Source organism: Colias croceus, chromosome 8, assembly GCF_905220415.1.
Source record: "Colias croceus chromosome 8, ilColCroc2.1".
NCBI classification, from domain to species: domain Eukaryota; kingdom Metazoa; phylum Arthropoda; class Insecta; order Lepidoptera; family Pieridae; genus Colias; species Colias croceus.
Genome location: NC_059544.1, coordinates 9,853,327 through 9,871,526, shown reverse-complemented (window position 1 = coordinate 9,871,526; position 18,200 = coordinate 9,853,327). Strand labels below are relative to the sequence as shown.

Below are 18,200 nucleotides of genomic sequence, written 5' to 3'. Positions count from 1 at the left end.
ATAGTCTATTAATATAGATAATGATAATAAAAACAAAAACAACACCATAGACATAATTTATTAAATAATATTTTGTTATTAGTAGAAATATTTGTTAGTCACTAATATTGAGTAATTGTTACATGATGTGTAATAACTTATGAGAAAATTAAATTACAATGCAGTTTAAAATTACAAAATACTCTACCATAAGTGCACACGTAAGAATAAATACGTAGAATACTCGTTTTATATTGCAGCACACACAGAAATAATTAAAAATTTGTTAATGACAAGCCTCCCAACTTTTCCTTACGTTTTATACAATATAAAGTTTTCCTACCTTCTTCCTACCTTTCCTATAAAGTTTTATGTTTTAATAGTTCAACATTTAAATTAACATAGTACCTAGGAAATTATGAAAGACATAGAAATATATTATTTATTGGGCAATAAAAAATAGAAATTTTTTATTGGAAGTTCTGCTAGGTACTGTATTATTTGGCTGTAAGTAGATATAAAAATAAGTAGGTTGTTCACAATAGTTTACCAATTTTATATTACTATCTAAATATAAAATATATAGGTAGGTAACTACTGTACATTACACAATATTTGATGCGATTTCTCGCTGAATAATTAGGACGTTTACACCGTACCCAATATTAACATCCAAACCATTCTAATTTTATTTTATATTACGATGACCAAACATACGATTGACGTTGATACTGACACATAACAATTGGATAGAAGCAAGAAGCTTATATCTGATAGAAGATTGCAGTATTCATGGACACAAAAATAACAATATGCGTACGGAGTATTTTGCGAATTATTAGTGTTTTTAAATAAAGATCGCATACTTTAACAGCAGCATCAGGCAAGCTGCCAGGCCCGCTGCATGACGAGGTTGCCGACCCACCATGTGATATATATTCACGTCTTTTGGAAGATATTTTATCAGACGGGTGAACGGTCGAGACCGATTTACTGCGAATTTGGTATCTACAAATATTATTATTTATCACTAATAACAAAATTGTTATTACAACTCGGTTTTAGATTCCTACGTAAATACGGCAATTTAAAAACAACTGTTTTTGGAGACCTTTAATTATTTAAAAGTTGGAGATAATACTATACTTATATACTTACGATTTATAAATCCATCTAAGAATATAAGAAATTACAAACGGTAACATAAATGGTAGCTAGCGTAGAGTACAATAGAGTAGTATGAGATTACATATAGACATAGAAAATGTAGAGTCAGAGCTACTGCATAAAAATATTTTGCTATTTATATCATACTAGCTTCCCGCCCGCGGCTTCGCCCGCTTTGTGTAAAACCTAATGAATTATATACTAAAACCTTCCTTTTGAATCACTCTATCTATAAAAAAAAAAACACATAAAAATCCATTGCGTAGTTTTAAAGATTTAAGCATACAAAGGGACATAGGGACAGAGAAAGCGACTTTGTTTTATACAATGTACCTAGTGACAAGTCACAGCTTTAACAAAGTAGGTATATGGTTCTTCTAATCACGGATAATCCCTCCACTCCATTTCTAGATAGCTATGGTTGAGGTCGACGGAAATAAAGTTCTAATGAAAATATAACAATGACAAAATACATAATATTGTATTTACAATAGTTATTGTTGTTTGCAGTTTTGAAATTACATAAAATATCGAACAAAATACATTGTCATCTTTACAACATTACATAATTGGGGTTAAGTATAAATTGTTAATGATTAAATATTTTACAAATTGCTACCCAAGATTTAGGACAACAGTAGGTATGTCCAGTTATTTGTTTATTTACGAATTATTTAGATATGCTAACTGGCGTATGTAATTAGGACAGTCAAGTACATTAGATAATGTGGTTCGCGAGAACTGCTCGTATTGCATTGTTTTCTTATCATCAATATATCTAGTTCTGTTTGTGTAGGAATTCGTAAACATTTGACAAAGTTCTAACTTCTATGCAAGAATTTTTGAAGAGGTCCTTTCCATATGATTTATTTTAATTCTAAGGTTTAGGTTGTAAATCGCTTGCAATTAATTTAATAATTTTTTTGCGAAAGACGTGCATCGCTTATTTTTCGGTAGGTAACAATAATGCGGAAATTATTTTTAACCAATCGACAATATTTGGTATGGTTACTCAGAATTTGTGGGTTTGCTGATACTAAAACTAGGTAGGTACGAAATCAGATTTAAAATTCATACAAATTCAGTCACACTTAAGAGTTTATCCGGTCTATCTTGTTTTTTTCCGTTCGAAGCTGGATAATTCCTTTGCAATTTGATAAAATACCTATCCTATGAATTTACTTATTTCACGTATGACTATCAATCCAATTATAAATATGCGTAAATACAAAAAGAAAGAATAGAATTTAGTTAAAAAGGTGCGGGTCAAATGCCGTTGACCAACCGCGTTATCGCTATCGGTGTAAAAACGTGCCCCTGACATTCACAAACATTAACTTGTAAGTATCTTGTATTGCGATAATTCAACGGGCAAAAGTTATCTACGATTTTTCCTACTGCCGCATTCGGTACAAATCTATATTCCGCATTTACTTTTGATACATTTCTAGTAGGTAGATTTTTCTCTAAACTGCTAGTAGTTAGGTACAGTACTTATAAGTTATAATCTCACTTATCCGGCAGGTCCAATAATCGTGGGAAAAAGTTTATATGGAAGGGCTACAATTTGCACAAAAGTGCACCTCAATTGAGGATTATTTTAAAACTAGTTAATTATGTACCTACATTGTACGCTCTACATGATAATTCAATACACGTTTATTCACTCTATGAAGTTTATTATAAGTAATCATTTATTAAGTACCTAACTACGCCTTCTTCACTATAATCCAGCGAACATTCTAATAATCCGGCACCCTTAGGTTTTGAATAGTGCCGGATTAGTTCACTTTTGTCAGTTCACTGTTCACGAAAACTCTACTCACCACAGCGCCCTCGCCGCCTCTAAATCAGAAATCTATATTATGTATCTTTTCAAATCACATAAATTCAATTTTTTGATGTATAATAAAACATTCGTCTGCGACGAATGCAATTGTGGAGTTTCGGTATTAATGTATTTCGATGCTGTGATATTTTTAAACTTTTAAATATTTAGCGCGTGGGCGAAATGTAAAATTTACTTTTAAATACGTAAGCACTGACTTTTCCTGCGCAATTATTTTAAATTGTTTAATTGTAGCCATTTTCCCAATGTATTCTTGACCTATGCCAACTCTTGTGAATCACTATTTGTTTCTTTGAAAGAAGCAAATTAACTACAAACAAAAATAAAAAAGAAAAACAAGCAATTTAAAGGCAAAATCTTAGGCACAATATAATATGTATCAGAATATTTTTAACTATGTAGTTTGGTATAAGGTAAAATTATATGTCAATTTTGGTATAAAATAATTTATTTCATCTTATTTATTTTATTCATTTTTCATCGATTCAGTAGTTAGGTATATTGTAATCTGTAGTACCTACATTTATAAATGATGTTAATCTATTTGACCTATAACACGATGGATACAAACCAAGTCTAAAATAGAAAGTTTCTATAAATATAAACAAGTAATAATAATGTTGTTATCATGTAAAGTTTTAAGATGAACGATTTTATTATTTGTAGCATGTTATAAAAGTCACCTCCATCTATTATACTAATTGTACCCGGCGGTTTTACCCGCGTTGCTCCGCTATTAGTCTTAGGATAATGATATCCGTTCTGTGTATCCTATAATAGCCTTTCTCGATGAATATTGAATAGACTATCTAACCGTGAAGTATTATTTGTCAAATCGGATCCCTGGTTCCTGATATAAAAGCGTTCAAGTAAGCAAACAAACCCTGAAGCTTGATAATATTAAGGTATTAATATACCTATATTAATACCTAAATATATGTCATTATTAGGCAGGCTAATAGGCATAGATTACCCATAAGAATAATTGCAATTTATACTAGCCGCTAGGACTTCGCCCGCGTTGAAATGTATGGTGTTTCTTTTGGATAGGTACTGAAAGAACTTTCATGTGCGACACATTCCAAGATTTGTAGAGGCTACACCTACTAAGTTAGAAACATTATCCACTTTATTATAATATTTTTATATCTCTTTATCCCTGCGATTTAGATTCCCATATTTTAAGTAACTCTTAAAAATTGTTGTAGTTATCATTTCTATGATGACTTTTTTTAACTTCTCTGCTCTATCGTAAATTTTAATTCCTGGCAAGATAACATGCTCTTCGTCGACTTACATATTACACAATTCTGCAAAGTTCCTATGATCCCATATCCCTTTTCAAAAACCATAAAACAAACTTTCTTAAGAAGTGTTTGTCACGGGATGTTAACCCAGTTTTCATTGCAACACTCGTAAAATGTTAATTCCTGTTGCCCCACAGTTTATATTTATCACTAATATACTTAATATAGCAATAGAACTGAAACTCTATATTGAGCAATTTTTTCGGATATGTATAAAAAATTTAATATAAAATGCATAAACAATAAACAATATTTTCGTCTAAATTGACATTTTATAAAATACTAGCGGTCCGCCCCGGCTTCGCCCGTGGTACATGTTTACGTTTTCTCTACATAAGATCCATCCTCGCACTTCAAGAAATATAATAAAAGAAGAATTATCGAAATCGGTTCAGCCGTTCTCGAGTTATGCGCTTACCAACACATTTTGCGATTCAATTTTATATATAAAGATTGTTCTTTTCTGTACCTACCTATTCTTATAATGAAACATAAAAAATATGATTAAAATTAAATAATATGTACCTATAAACAAACGCTTGCGCATCTCGAACCTAAACTCCCAAAACCAACATCGCCATTCGCCAAAAGCAAATAGAAAAATTATATGCAAATAACGTATCAACGATCCATTAGTTAGTACAAAGGCTAGTGTAGTCTCCGACGCTTCGCGATGTGGACGGTCGCGGCGATCCTTTGGCTGGTGACATGCGCGGGCGCTATCACGCGCGACCAGTTCTACCCCTACGGGCCCGAGCTCGACGAGACCCTGCCCCGGGGCGCGGATGTTGCATCCACTGAGGTGCCCCTGAATGTGCCCATCGTGTTCTTCGGGGAGACTTATGAAAGCGTCTTTGTGAGTACATGTGTGAAGTGATTATGGATGATGGTCGAATTTGCATTGTCAGGAATTAATGATTAAATTAGGTATTGTGTAGATAATATTAAAGATTTTCACGAATTTCTCCATATATACAATTTTATTTAACGGTAAAATAATTTTGATAATATTTGTTTTCTATTTATTTTATTACAATTATATTAATCTGGAATGGTATCCCCTAAAGATCGTTATTTTTAAATTTTATCCGTGTAATTGTACCTAATATCTATAATTCTAAATATATAAAAATTTAATAAATAAAAAAGAAGGATATTTATTAATGTGTCTTCTAAATTATTGTTATCTACATAAGTGGTTAAACACATAGACAATGAAAGTTCACTCTACTTAGAATCAGTCATAATTTCGTTATTTCGATACGATGGTCGTTATTTTTAAAATTTTAATGTAAATGTGCTTAAAGTTTAATTTACTTTTAATACCGAGGAGGTTCTCAAGTAGGTATTTTCTTTTTACCTGTGTGAACCGATTTTGATGATTCTCGAGTACTTGAAAGCTCAGCAGCTTTCGTGTTATCTCATTAAAGCTTGAAGTTCAGATAATTTTTTATTAATGATTTAATTTAAATTGTATAGTCATTTTGTGTGTAATTTAAACAGTTCTAAGGATTCCACATGTTATAAAATTTGAAAGTAGGTAAGTATATCTTGAAAAAAAAAAGAAAAAAACATTGAAGAAACATACACGATTTGTGACAAAAAAAGTTTCCTTGATTTCATACTAAAATTTCATAAAAAGGGACCTAATTTAAATACTCAGGCACGTCATATTTATCTCTATATTTGAAAAAAGAAACATTATATAAATATGTATACTTATCGTAAAATATAGGTAGTTACGACAAGAACATTGTAGTTAACTCATTCGTATAATGTTCTCTTTGGCTGTGGATTCAAGATTGTAGCGTTTCTTGAACCGAGTTCGGAGTGGTAGCCAATAGATTTGGATTTTAGTGACATCTGACATTCATAAATAATTCAACCCAATCCACGTGCCACAAATACTTTAAATTTATTATAAACAAATTCAATTAGATCAACGGCCGCAGTAACAATGAGTTTTATTGAATAAACAACAGACCTCATTAGTGGTTAATAACTTCCTAATTCTATGACACCTATTGTTTTTCGATAATGCAAAAGAATCTATACATATAATAAATCTGTAGAAGGGTCAATTCTGTACATTGAAAATATTGAAAAAATATCTAGCAGGGGGAGTTACTGGATCGATACCAAACCCGAATATGTGATTAAAAAAATTTTTGTCTGTCTGTCTGTCTGTCTGTCTGTATGTGAAGACATCACGTGAAAACTACCGGTTCGATTTCGATGAAACTTGGTATAATTATACCTTATTATCCTGGGCGTAAAATAGGATACTTTTTATCCTGGAAAAATACGTAGAAAAAAAATTAATCTCAATTTTTCAGTTATCCATAGACGTTGTTCTGTAGTAGGTACCGCGAACACACGTTGCGTATTATTATAAACCTAGCCGTATTTGGGTCCAATAGATATTTATAAGATGTCATTGTCCGAGTTACTCAAAATGGAGAAATAAACCATCCACGCAAAGACCGACATCCGCGCGGACGGAGTCGCGGGCGGAAGCTAGTTAAGAATATATTGATGTGTTTCCGACATAAAAATCGGGAATAATAAAATGTTGATGTAGAAAAATGTAATGAAAGCTTTCGTTGCAATTTTTAAATAATGACAGAAAATTATCAAGATAATTTATGTACATTTAAGTACAATTTTTGTTTTATCTGAATTAGCTACCAATATAATTTATGACACAAGAGGGGTTCAAGGTTATCCCAATGAACAATAGCCCTTATTCGTTTTCATTTCGTAATAACATTAAAACATAGTTTCAAATGCCTACTCTTTTAATTTGTTATTATGATTGAAGTGACCTTTTGTAATGGTTAAAACTTTAAACAAAATCACATTGTTTCTAACTGAACGTATAAGAAAACCAATTTTTACCTTTTTGTTTCATATTATAATATTTTAGAATAAAGGTACATAAATGAAGATTCTGCGCAAAATATATTCTCTCTGATAAGCACGAAGAAAGCTTTGATCCTTGTTAAATGACAAATACAATTTAGCTAAGCTAAGAATTCGTTGAAAATATATATTCTATCACATTTTTATGTGTATGATAGTCGATTATTCCGAAAATTTGCAAGTGATAAGTAACGAACATTAAAGATAAGTTGCAAATTGCAACGGAAGCGCACGTGGGAGGGTAGGACATCGTCGGTCGTTGACTGTTTTGCATTTTAATCCATTCCTGATTATTTTATACTAGCTTTCCGCCCTCGGCACACTCGTTGTTTTACAAATTAATTTGTACAAATTTTAAACTAATCACATTATACTACAACTTTCTTCGAGAAACAATCTAACTATTAATAAAACCGCATCAAAATCCGGTACGTAGTTTTAAAGATCTAAGGAATAAGGATACATAGGGACAGACAGACTATAGGTAGAGACTTTTTTATACTATGTAGTGAAGATGATGATGGAGAATGTTTTCTATTATGCATAAAACAAGTTTTTAGAAATTTTTAGTTTCTTATCTCACGGCAAGCACCGACCTTTAGTAGTCGATATACCTCCTACTATCAGGAAAGGGGTCACACCGTTTCATACCTAATCTGTTATTGTATAAATATTGTTTTTGATCAAAATTGTTTCTCCATGTATCATAAATAGATATAAATAAGTTTTTGGACAAACAGAAATTTTATAAATAAAAATAAATAATTTGAAGCAATCTGCATATATTTGAAGTTTGTTTTAATAAAAGTAGTTAGTTATGTTAATATAAATTAATGAAAAATATTGGTAGACATAAAAAAAACGAATAACATTTATCTTCTGTTCCAGGTCAACAACTATGGGCTAATTTCATTTAGAGCAGACTTCCCAAGCTTCTTGAACGCCGAGTTTCCTCTGCCCTATGCGTCTATCGCTGCCTTCTATTCCAATGTCGATACATCAGTATCAGGAGCAGTTTACTTCAAGGAATCAAATGATACACACATCATACGAAAAGCTGCTGACAGTGTTCAAAACTCCTTTAACGAATATTACGATTTCGAACCTAAAAGCGTGTTCATCGCAACATGGATTGATGTGACATACGCGGGAGGTGATGATCGAAAGAACAGTTACCAAATCGCTGTAATAAGTAATGGAACAGAGAGCTTTGTAGAACTGTTGTACCCTGAACGAGAAATACAATGGATTCAGAAGGAAACCGCTCCGGGCAGTTTGCCTGATGCTAAGGCGCAGGCTGGGTTCATCGCTGAGGATGGCCGCGTGTTCACATTGCGAGGCTCCGGCAGCCATCAGATCAGAAATGTTGTATCGTAAGTTCGACTTACATTTTCTTGAAAACATCAATGAAATTATAGTGAACGATATCAAAAGAATTATCAATAACTTCAAATTATATACAAATGATTTCATTTCATTTTTTATTCCAGATGGTCTAATGTCCGAGAGCCTGGTAAGTATGTTTATCGCGTCGGCGACATCCTGCCCAATGAAACAATCGCAGTTCCCGATCAATACAATGAAAATGAAATAGAAATTTTAGAAGAATCCGACACGTGTGCACAAAGTGGACCCAGCGTTTGTCACCTTCAAGCGCGCTGCATAGATTATCCTGCTGGAATCTGTTGTCAGTGTAACGATGGGTTTTATGGCAACGGGAAATCATGCATCAAGAATGATGTACCTCTTAGAGTCCATGGTAAACTCAAGGGTGTTTTAAATAATGTCAATTTGAACGATGTAGATGTACAAGCCTACGTGGTTGTAGCCGACGGACGTTCATACACTGCTTTATCTCAAGCTCCCTCTTCACTCGGCAGCAGCCTACAGCTTTTGAGTGTATTCGGTGGAGTCGTAGGATGGTTATTCGCTAGGCCATCGGGTACAGCTAAAAACGGATACCAACTTACCGGCGCTCAATTCAACCATACCGCAGATATTTATTTCCCCGAAACAAATGACAGAGTTATCATTGAGCAAGAATACATGGGACATGATGTGTTTGACCAGATCACTCTTGAAGCGGATATACGAGGAACTGTGCCAACTATTGCAAAAGGAAGTAGACTAGAAGTGACAGAATTTGAAGAGCAGTACACTACTGTAGAGGCTGGTTTAGTTCACAGTGTATCAACACGTACATATATAAACAAACTCACAGGACAACAGTATTTACAAAGGGTTTCGCAGACATTTTCCTTTAATACGTGCAAATTTGCACCATTTTCAGAAGAGGACAAAATTCCATTAACTCTTAAAGCAACGAAAAACTATTTAGGTTATGAAGTAAGAGAAAATATCGTCAGATATGGAACAAGTAATAAAATAGCGTTAATGGGCCAGGAAGATCCATGCATTAAGGGTCGTAGCACTTGTGGTCCCCATAGTACGTGTATTCCTCAAGATGACAAATTTTCATGTGTTTGTCAATCAGGATATACCAGTGTGTATACATATGATGATACTACTGCATGTGTTGACATTGACGAGTGCACCGCTGGTACCCACAACTGTGACATTAATGCCGATTGTTTTAATCTAGACGGTGGCTTCCAATGCAGATGCCGTGAACGCTTCGAAGGTAATGGTGTTCAATGTAGCTTGAAGTTACGTTGCAGTGCAAGGGTATGTGATCCAAACGCTCAGTGTATTGAGAATCCCGCGGAAGAACCATTTTGTTTATGTAATGCTGGTTATACTGGTGACGGAGAAAGATGTTGGAAGGCATATTGTACAAACTGCTCACCATATGCGCATTGCATCTTCTCTGAAGATACTTTCAGCTATAATTGTCAATGTAATCCAGGTTACATCGGCAACGGGGAACAATGTACAGGGGATGTATTGATTGTGGCTACAGTTAGTGAAACTACAGAGCCCAATGTACCTATCGAAACAACAACACCCATGCCTTCAGAAGCTGATTACAACGAAACATACGTATTACCGGATTGCAATGCTTTTGGCTGCAGTTGTCCTCCTGGATATTCAAGCTACAAGGACGATAGAGATAACGATTTGTGTCGAATCGACTCATTTAGGGACCCTATTACGACTCCAGATAATGACACATCAAGTATGTATTTAGCTTATTTGTATTCTAAATATTGTTTCGTTCTGAATATTATGGAAGTTTCGAGTGTTTGAGTATTCAAATCTTAAGTAATTAATGTCCATAAATTTTTTATTCATTTGGTTATTGTTATGTTCGTTAACTTTATGGCATTTGAAAGAGAATGTTATATAACGTTCAATGTGTGAAATGCAAAATTTTCTAATCTAATCTATTTGTATGCTCTCCTCGTATTCTTGTAATTATGCAAATTGTGTTTGTTTTCAGTTAGATGCCGGTCAGATTCTGACTGCCCACCAAATGCAGTGTGTTTGTATTTGAATGAAATGTACATGGTAAACGATCAAGAGGAAGGACAGTGTCAATGTCAAGAAGGCTATGTAGGAGATGCCTATGAATGCATAGAAAGAACAGGAGCAAGCTGTTCGTGCGGTCTTGGAGCTCATTGTATTGAGACCGCAGCGGGCGATCTCTTGTGTGTCTGTGATTCTGGATATCACGGTGACGGTTATATATGCCGACCTAACTTCAGCTGTAACAATAATTCTGACTGCGAGCGCAACGCAGAATGTCGACCAGATCCCAACACCAATGAATATGTGTGCCAATGTATCGAAGGCTTCATTAAAGATCAGAGTGACGCCTGCATTCCCGATAAACAATTGTGTAACGGAGCTGTGTGCGCTGAACATGCGTCTTGTCTTTTCGATGATGCAATCGGGGTCAGTTACTGTCACTGCGACGAAGGGTATGAAGGTGAAGGAATCTCCCAGTGTGTTCCTCAAGGAAGAACTTGCGACATTGTCGACGACTGTAGTCTGGATGCTATGTGTACACCAGTTGAAGATTCATATCAATGCATATGTAGAGAAGGATTCATTGGAGACGGATATACTTGCACTCCCGAAATGAATTGCCGCAGCAATCCTCAGTTATGCGATATTCACGCATCATGTTTGAAAACTAGTGATGGATATGAGTGTGAATGTAATACTGGCTACAACGGCAATGGCAGTATTTGCGAGCTTAATCCTAGACAAACTGGTAATTTCTTAGTTGCAAGTGACGGAGCTTCAGTTTATCGGGTACCATTCAAGGTTACACAGAGAGATTTCGCCACACCGTTCAACAGCGCTATTTATCAGATCGCTGTGGGAATAGACGTAGACTGCTTGACGGGCCACATATATTGGGGTGATGTCGTCGGTAACACAATCAAGAGAGCATTGTATGATGGATCAGGATTTGAACCATTCTTGTCTAATGGTAAGTACATTATACGAGAGAAATTATTGAGTTTTATTTGCCTTGTTGTTGTGTAAATAACAAATAATTATTTGTGTAGATGTCCAATCGCCAGAAGGCATTGCTGTTGACTGGTCCGCTAGGAATATATTTTGGACAGACTCGAAGAAACTCACTATTGAAGTTGCCAATTTAGATACCAAAGTCCGTAAGGTATTATTCTCTAAGGAAGGCATTTTCAATCCTCGAGGCATAGCTGTACATCCTGGTAGAGGGTAAGCTTGTATTTTATGATTTATATGAACATTTTCGGGTGCAGTAACTAATTTCTTATATAATATTTTCTGATTATGTTTTCTTCTGTTTACAGCAAAATCTTCTGGTCCGACTGGAAACGCTCGGGTCCCAAAATTGAATGGGCTAACATGGATGGAACACAACGAGGTGTTTTCCTCGACCAGTCAGATGTGAAGCTTCCTAATTCTTTAGCGATTGACTGGGTCAGAGATCGTCTTTGTTATGCAGACGCTGGTCTTTTCACAATTAGATGTGTGGGCATAGATAACTTAGAAAGAGATACTATAGCCGCAAATTGCTCATATCCATTTGGTCTAGCTATCAATGGTGACAAGTTTTATTGGACTGACTGGAAAACGTAAGTATGAATAAAATAATATAATGCATTATGAAAATTCTTCTCTTTAAGACACACTAAATATCTTTGATCCATAAAAACATTAATATAACACATACCTTTAATTCCACAGACTGAAAATCGAATCCATAGACACATTAACAGAAATAAAAGATCAGGTGCCAATAGCCACAGCGTCTAGAAGATTATACGGCGTGTCTGTGGCACCAGAGGAGTGTCCTGCATTGAGCAACGTGTGCCAATACAGGAACGGCAACTGTTTAGCCAACCAGATCTGCTTGCCGAATGGTCAAGGCGGTAGGTCTTGCGTGGAGGGAATCAGCAGTGGTCAAAACTATTAGAATACTGGTTATTTTACTAACGATAGTCTATGGTTTAAATCAATAGAGTACAATGTTGCTAGAAAACAAGTTTATGACATTTTTTTTAACTCGTTATGTTGATAATGTGTTCAGAAAATTTTATAGAAACACGCTCAATCCTAGTTTATCAATAATATTATTTGTATGTGCTGGTATTGCCAAAGTTATGCAATTTATTAATAAATATTTTTAGAAGGGTAATGTTTACATTAACTTCCTAGGGTGTAAAGTAAATTAATAACTTGAGTGTTATAGAAGTTTAAGTAAGTTATGGCGCTGTATTTAATATATATTTATCTATAAACATATACATAATACTAACCTAGTAAATATGCCTTAATTTATTTAATAGATGTACTTAAGATATATATTCTAGGGAAAAACAATTATTAAGAAACATCACAAGATATAAAAATGGCCTTAAATAGCTAGATTTGCCATTGTCAAATACCAAAGTGATTGTAATATTTATAATATGCATATTTTTCATAATTAGAAAAACTTTCAATGTATGGTGTAAATATATTATTACATAAAAATATGCCAATTTGTTTTATTTGCTCCAAAAACCCTTTTTTAATTAATTTACACATCACCCCGTTGAAGTGCAAACTTCAAACAAATAAAATAAAAATTACGATTAAGTCAGTCAATTCTAAATATATATATTAAAGCTTACGCTATAAAGTATTAGTTGATAGCGACTTAATTGTGAGATTAAAAAACGTTAAAGTCTAAAAATCGCAGCATTGCGGTTGATCAATTACAACATTAGAAATAACTTGTACCGATTTACAGAATAATTTTCAATAGGAAATAACCCGTTGAAATACCGAAGCGCGAGCACATAAACAGTCGTCAAAGAATGATAATATGTACATTATGACGTATAAAAAATTAGTTCCTTTAACGCACGGCAGAGGCGCTTCTCAATTTCTCATACTAATGCTCTCGATGACCGTGCGACTTCTTCGACGATAGTTTTTATGCTCGCGAATGTCATGATAACAAAAATACAGTTATGTCATCTGGATTCAAACACAGCTATATAATGTTCTTCCTATAGCCTAGTATGAACTATGACTATGAACCAATGAACAGGTTAAAGCAATATGCAACAAATAACAAATGGATTTGAAATTTTTAGAGGGTTGTAACTATGTTACAGTTTTATAAAAACATGAAATATATTAAATAAGATCTTTATTTTGCAGGATACAAAATCAGCTACACAATATAAATTATAAACAAATAATTATTATCATCTATCCACCAATGAGCCTATAATTTAATATTCAGATTGTTAAATTTTATAGAAATTGTTTACAGTAATTTTAATTCTCAAAACAATTTAATTACTCTAAGGGCAGATTTTTCAATCCTTGGATAAAATGTATCCGTGCAATAAAGTATTACACGAACATTTTAAAATGTCACCTGTAAACTGTCATATACGGACAATTAGAATACATTTTTGAAATGGTAGTTTAATATATTACTCGATGAATAAGTTTTAACCAAGGATTGAAAAATCAGCCCTAAAAGATATTATGACAAATCATAAACATACCTAACTTTATCATAACGAAGTTTTTGACGAAATAACGATGTTTACTAAATTTAAAAATATAACGTTAATTTACACATTCACTTTTACAAGTTTTCAGGTAGATGTTGGAAAATAAAGGTTAATTAAACCTAAAGGTTAGTTTTAATATCATAAATTAAAATTATATTCGAAAATAACTATATCTTCAAAAATCTCAACTAGCTCCTACTATTTCTTAAAAAAAAAAAACTAACAATCAAAATAATTAGTCATACAGTTATACCACTAATATATTATTTTCCTGTGTAATAATTGGAAAGGCGCGAAATAAATTTGACATTTTAATTGGCGCGGGAAACAAACAGCTATTGGTCAATATCTTACTTCACAATGACATCTGTCATTTGATAGGTCATTTTCAGTTTTCATTTATCTTTTACTAGAAATATGACTTATAAATGCTACTATTTTTTCTTTTCTAGCAAAATAAGAAATAATAACGCGCTTTTTATTGGATAAAAATGTCGAAAAACAAAAAGATTATAACATTGGTTAGACTGTATCTTAGTCTATTACTCAATTTAATTAAATATTTAACTTTATTTATCCCCAGACATCTTCAGTGCGTCCGAATTTAAACACTAGAGAACCGGCGAAAATGAATGCGTTTTGTAGGAATAAGCTCACACCGGGCCATGTGTGCTTGCTGCTGCCTGAAATAGTGGGAAAAAATTAATTAATTTGGAAGAAATAATCATATAATATTAAAATGAAAATATGAAAATATCATATTCCCAACAAATATGCTAAGTCTTATTATTACAATCACATTTTAAAATAAGAAACTAAAATTTCTGAATTCTAAATAAAAAAGTACAATGATGTCGTAGATGTATGTTGTTTTTATTGTTCATGTCAAAATGAAAGCATTTATGAATGAATGCTGTATAAATTGACGTTTTCGCGGGATTCACTTAAACACTCAACACTTTAAATTACTTTATTTTTACTTCAACACAATATTACACAAGTTACACAAGTTACACAAGTTACACAAGTTACACAAGTTACACAAGATACACAAGATACACAAGGCAGATAATTGACATGAAATTTCTTATACATATTCAACAAAACATTTCGCTAGTGCGATGCAAAAGTAAAGTGTCGCCATCTATTGGTAACTTATGAAACTAATTGTCGTAACTTGACATATTGTAACATAATTAGACAAATGCTTAAGAAAATTTAAAATATTATCTACAGAATTGTTGAATTAATAAACTCTTAAATTACAATTGCAAGTTAAAACTTCCTCTTCCAATCTTTGAATATAAAATAATTACTACAGAACACAACATTTACTGAAAACTCACCCGCATTAACATAGTTAGCGAAGAGTATCCAACAAGCAGCGATGAGAGAGGCAAACCCAACCACAAATCCTAGGAAAAGCCACAGTCGAGCACCGCGGGGTCCCATGCACCCTCCTGTGTATGTCTCTCCTCTAACCTGCAATCATATTATAGAATTAAGAAATAGAAATACAATTAAATAAACAACACAACCTATATCACTCTCTAGCATAAAGTCAGTAGTTCAAGAACTTATCATTAAATTACTCTATTGTGATATGAAAGAAATAAACACCATGTCACATATATAATATTAGTAAGTATAGGATAGTCTTGTATTTCTAAGAACTTGTAGAATATTAAAAAAAAAACCATATAATTATAACACCTAGTTTCTCATAGCTCATTCCCATAATACTATTACTTAAATTACCTGTGCATTAGATACAGAATTGACCATAATGAGAGACAGTGTCGCCATCACTCCGCACACATGAGCTGCGTTGGGAAGGTCCCCAGGGTACACGCTTGCCGCATCAATTATAAACCACCATCCTGTAAAGAACTGAAAAAATAATTGTATTAGATAGTATTTATTATTTATTTCTTGTAGGGGGTTAGACATACAAATCTTATCTATATAAACAAGACTAGAAAGTTAGAACAAAGCCGATTGTCATGTTTTTGTTTCTAACTGATAAAAGTGGCTCCGAATTTCAATCCAAATCTGCTTTGTATATAATGCCTGTAAAATTTCTTCAAATCAAAATTCTTATATGAATTGTGCAATTAAATTTACATTCAACATGCATTTAAAAACATTATGGTAAGTATATATTTTTAGGAAATAAAATTATTCTTGGGACAAACAATTTCAGACATAAATGTTTGTTTATTTATACTTTTAACGTTATTTATGTCTCTTATAGCAAATATTTTTTTTTTGTTATTTCAAGTAAGATCTACTGTTAAAATATTTAAATGCAAATTAAAGCAATGTTTCTGGTGAAAGTTTTTCGAACAATCTAATTTGTAATACATTCATATTTTATGAATTTTCTCTTTAAATATGAACACCATTAATTTGATTGAAATTATACAAATCACGGTAATACTACGTACTTAAGTTTTGCTTGAAACAAAATGAATCATAAGTCTTACCAATACACCAGAAAATATGGATGCCAGAATGTTACGCTTTTCACCGCTCTCAAACCAAACGCAGTTGGGCAATGTGATATTTTCAAAACAGCTCATTTTGTAATATAATCTTTGCCGCAGTGAAAAAGGATAAAGGAAAACGTTCAATTATCTTATCTGAAAATTGTATTGTAAATAAAAACTTGACAATTTGACGAGAATTTATGACAATTGACAAGTGAACAATGACAGCCACAGTCCCACAGATTAGTAATGTGCGACAACTGTGTACAGATACACAATGGTTGTTTTTGTACAGATTACGTAGTATATATCTGTCAACTGTGTTATAACTAAGGATTACTAAGGATTATAATTAAGAAATATACAAATACATTATTATTCATTCAAGCACCAGTGTCCGGAATCTGGTCCACTTTGTACCTATTTTGCGGTCCAGTCACTATAGTATGATTTAATGATGTACATAGAACATACTTTAACCTCCTGAGACCCAGGATTTTTTTTTCTTTCTTTTTTAATAAAAATTAGCTGTATCTGTTCTAATGCAATTATAGATATTCAAAAAAATGGTAAAAAAAATCTTTCGTGGAAAACTTGGATTTTCTTTTGTATTGTAAATAAAAACTTGACAATTTGACGAGAATTTATGACAATTGACAAGTGAACAATGACAGCCACAGTCCCACAGATTAGTAATGTGCGACAACTGTGTATAGATACACAATGGTTGTTTTTGTACAGATTACGTAGTATATATCTGTCAACTGTGTTATAACTAAGGATTACTAAGGATTATAATTAAGAAATATACAAATACATTATTATTCATTCAAGCACCAGTGTCCGGAATCTGGTCCACTTTGTACCTATTTTGCGGTCCAGTCACTATAGTATGATTTAATGATGTACATAGAACATACTTTAACCTCCTGAGACCCAGGATTTTTTTTTCTTTCTTTTTTAATAAAAATTAGCTGTATCTGTTCTAATGCAATTATAGATATTCAAAAAAATGGTAAAAAAAATCTTTCGTGGAAAACTTGGATTTTCTTTATGTCATACTAGCGGTCCGCCCCGGCTTCGCCCGTGGTACATGTTTAAGTTTTCTCTACATAAGAACCATCCTCGTGCTTCAAGGATTATAATAAAAAAAGAATTATCGAAATCGGTTCAGCCGTTCTCGAGTTATGGAATTACAACGAAAAGTGGCATTGATTTTTATTAGATATACCTATATTACAAGAGGTCCCAGTTCCAAGTGTAATGAGTTTATGAAAATGAAGAAAAACTACATGACGTGTTTTTAGTTATTATATATTTTTAAACTTGAATCTAAATATTTATTATTCTATCCATTGTTCTGTGTCTGTTTTTTGTACCTTGGTTCAAAGATAGGTATTTTTAAGGGTAAGAAACGACCAGTTCAAGTATTTTGCACCGGCGCGGCGGTGTATTTATATTGTCACGTCCACCCCTAGGTCTTATTTCTTATCCATCCTCTCGGTCAGCCTCC

The 18,200-nt window shown here is 33.0% G+C and overlaps 2 protein-coding genes across 2 annotated transcripts; one reads left to right on the top strand and one right to left on the bottom strand.

The window, feature by feature from the left end:
* The first annotated feature begins 4,954 nt into the window (after positions 1–4,954).
* LOC123693566 (nidogen) lies at positions 4,955–13,162 on the top strand. The gene is made up of 7 exons (XM_045638728.1): positions 4,955–5,158; positions 8,113–8,597; positions 8,715–10,360; positions 10,625–11,623; positions 11,703–11,877; positions 11,973–12,257; positions 12,370–13,162. The coding sequence occupies exons 1-7, from the start codon at positions 4,976–4,978 to the stop codon at positions 12,596–12,598; spliced, it is 4,002 nt and encodes a 1,333-aa protein (XP_045494684.1). The 5' UTR covers positions 4,955–4,975; the 3' UTR covers positions 12,599–13,162.
* Positions 13,163–14,437: 1,275 nt separating this feature from the next.
* Positions 14,438–16,910, bottom strand: LOC123693565 (transmembrane protein 50A). Its single transcript, XM_045638727.1, has 4 exons — positions 16,685–16,910; positions 15,957–16,088; positions 15,545–15,680; positions 14,438–14,881 (listed from the first exon to the last, which is right to left on the bottom strand). Exons 1-4 carry the CDS (start codon positions 16,778–16,780, stop codon positions 14,772–14,774), a joined length of 474 nt encoding a protein of 157 aa, XP_045494683.1. The 5' UTR covers positions 16,781–16,910; the 3' UTR covers positions 14,438–14,771.
* Positions 16,911–18,200: the final 1,290 nt, after the last annotated feature.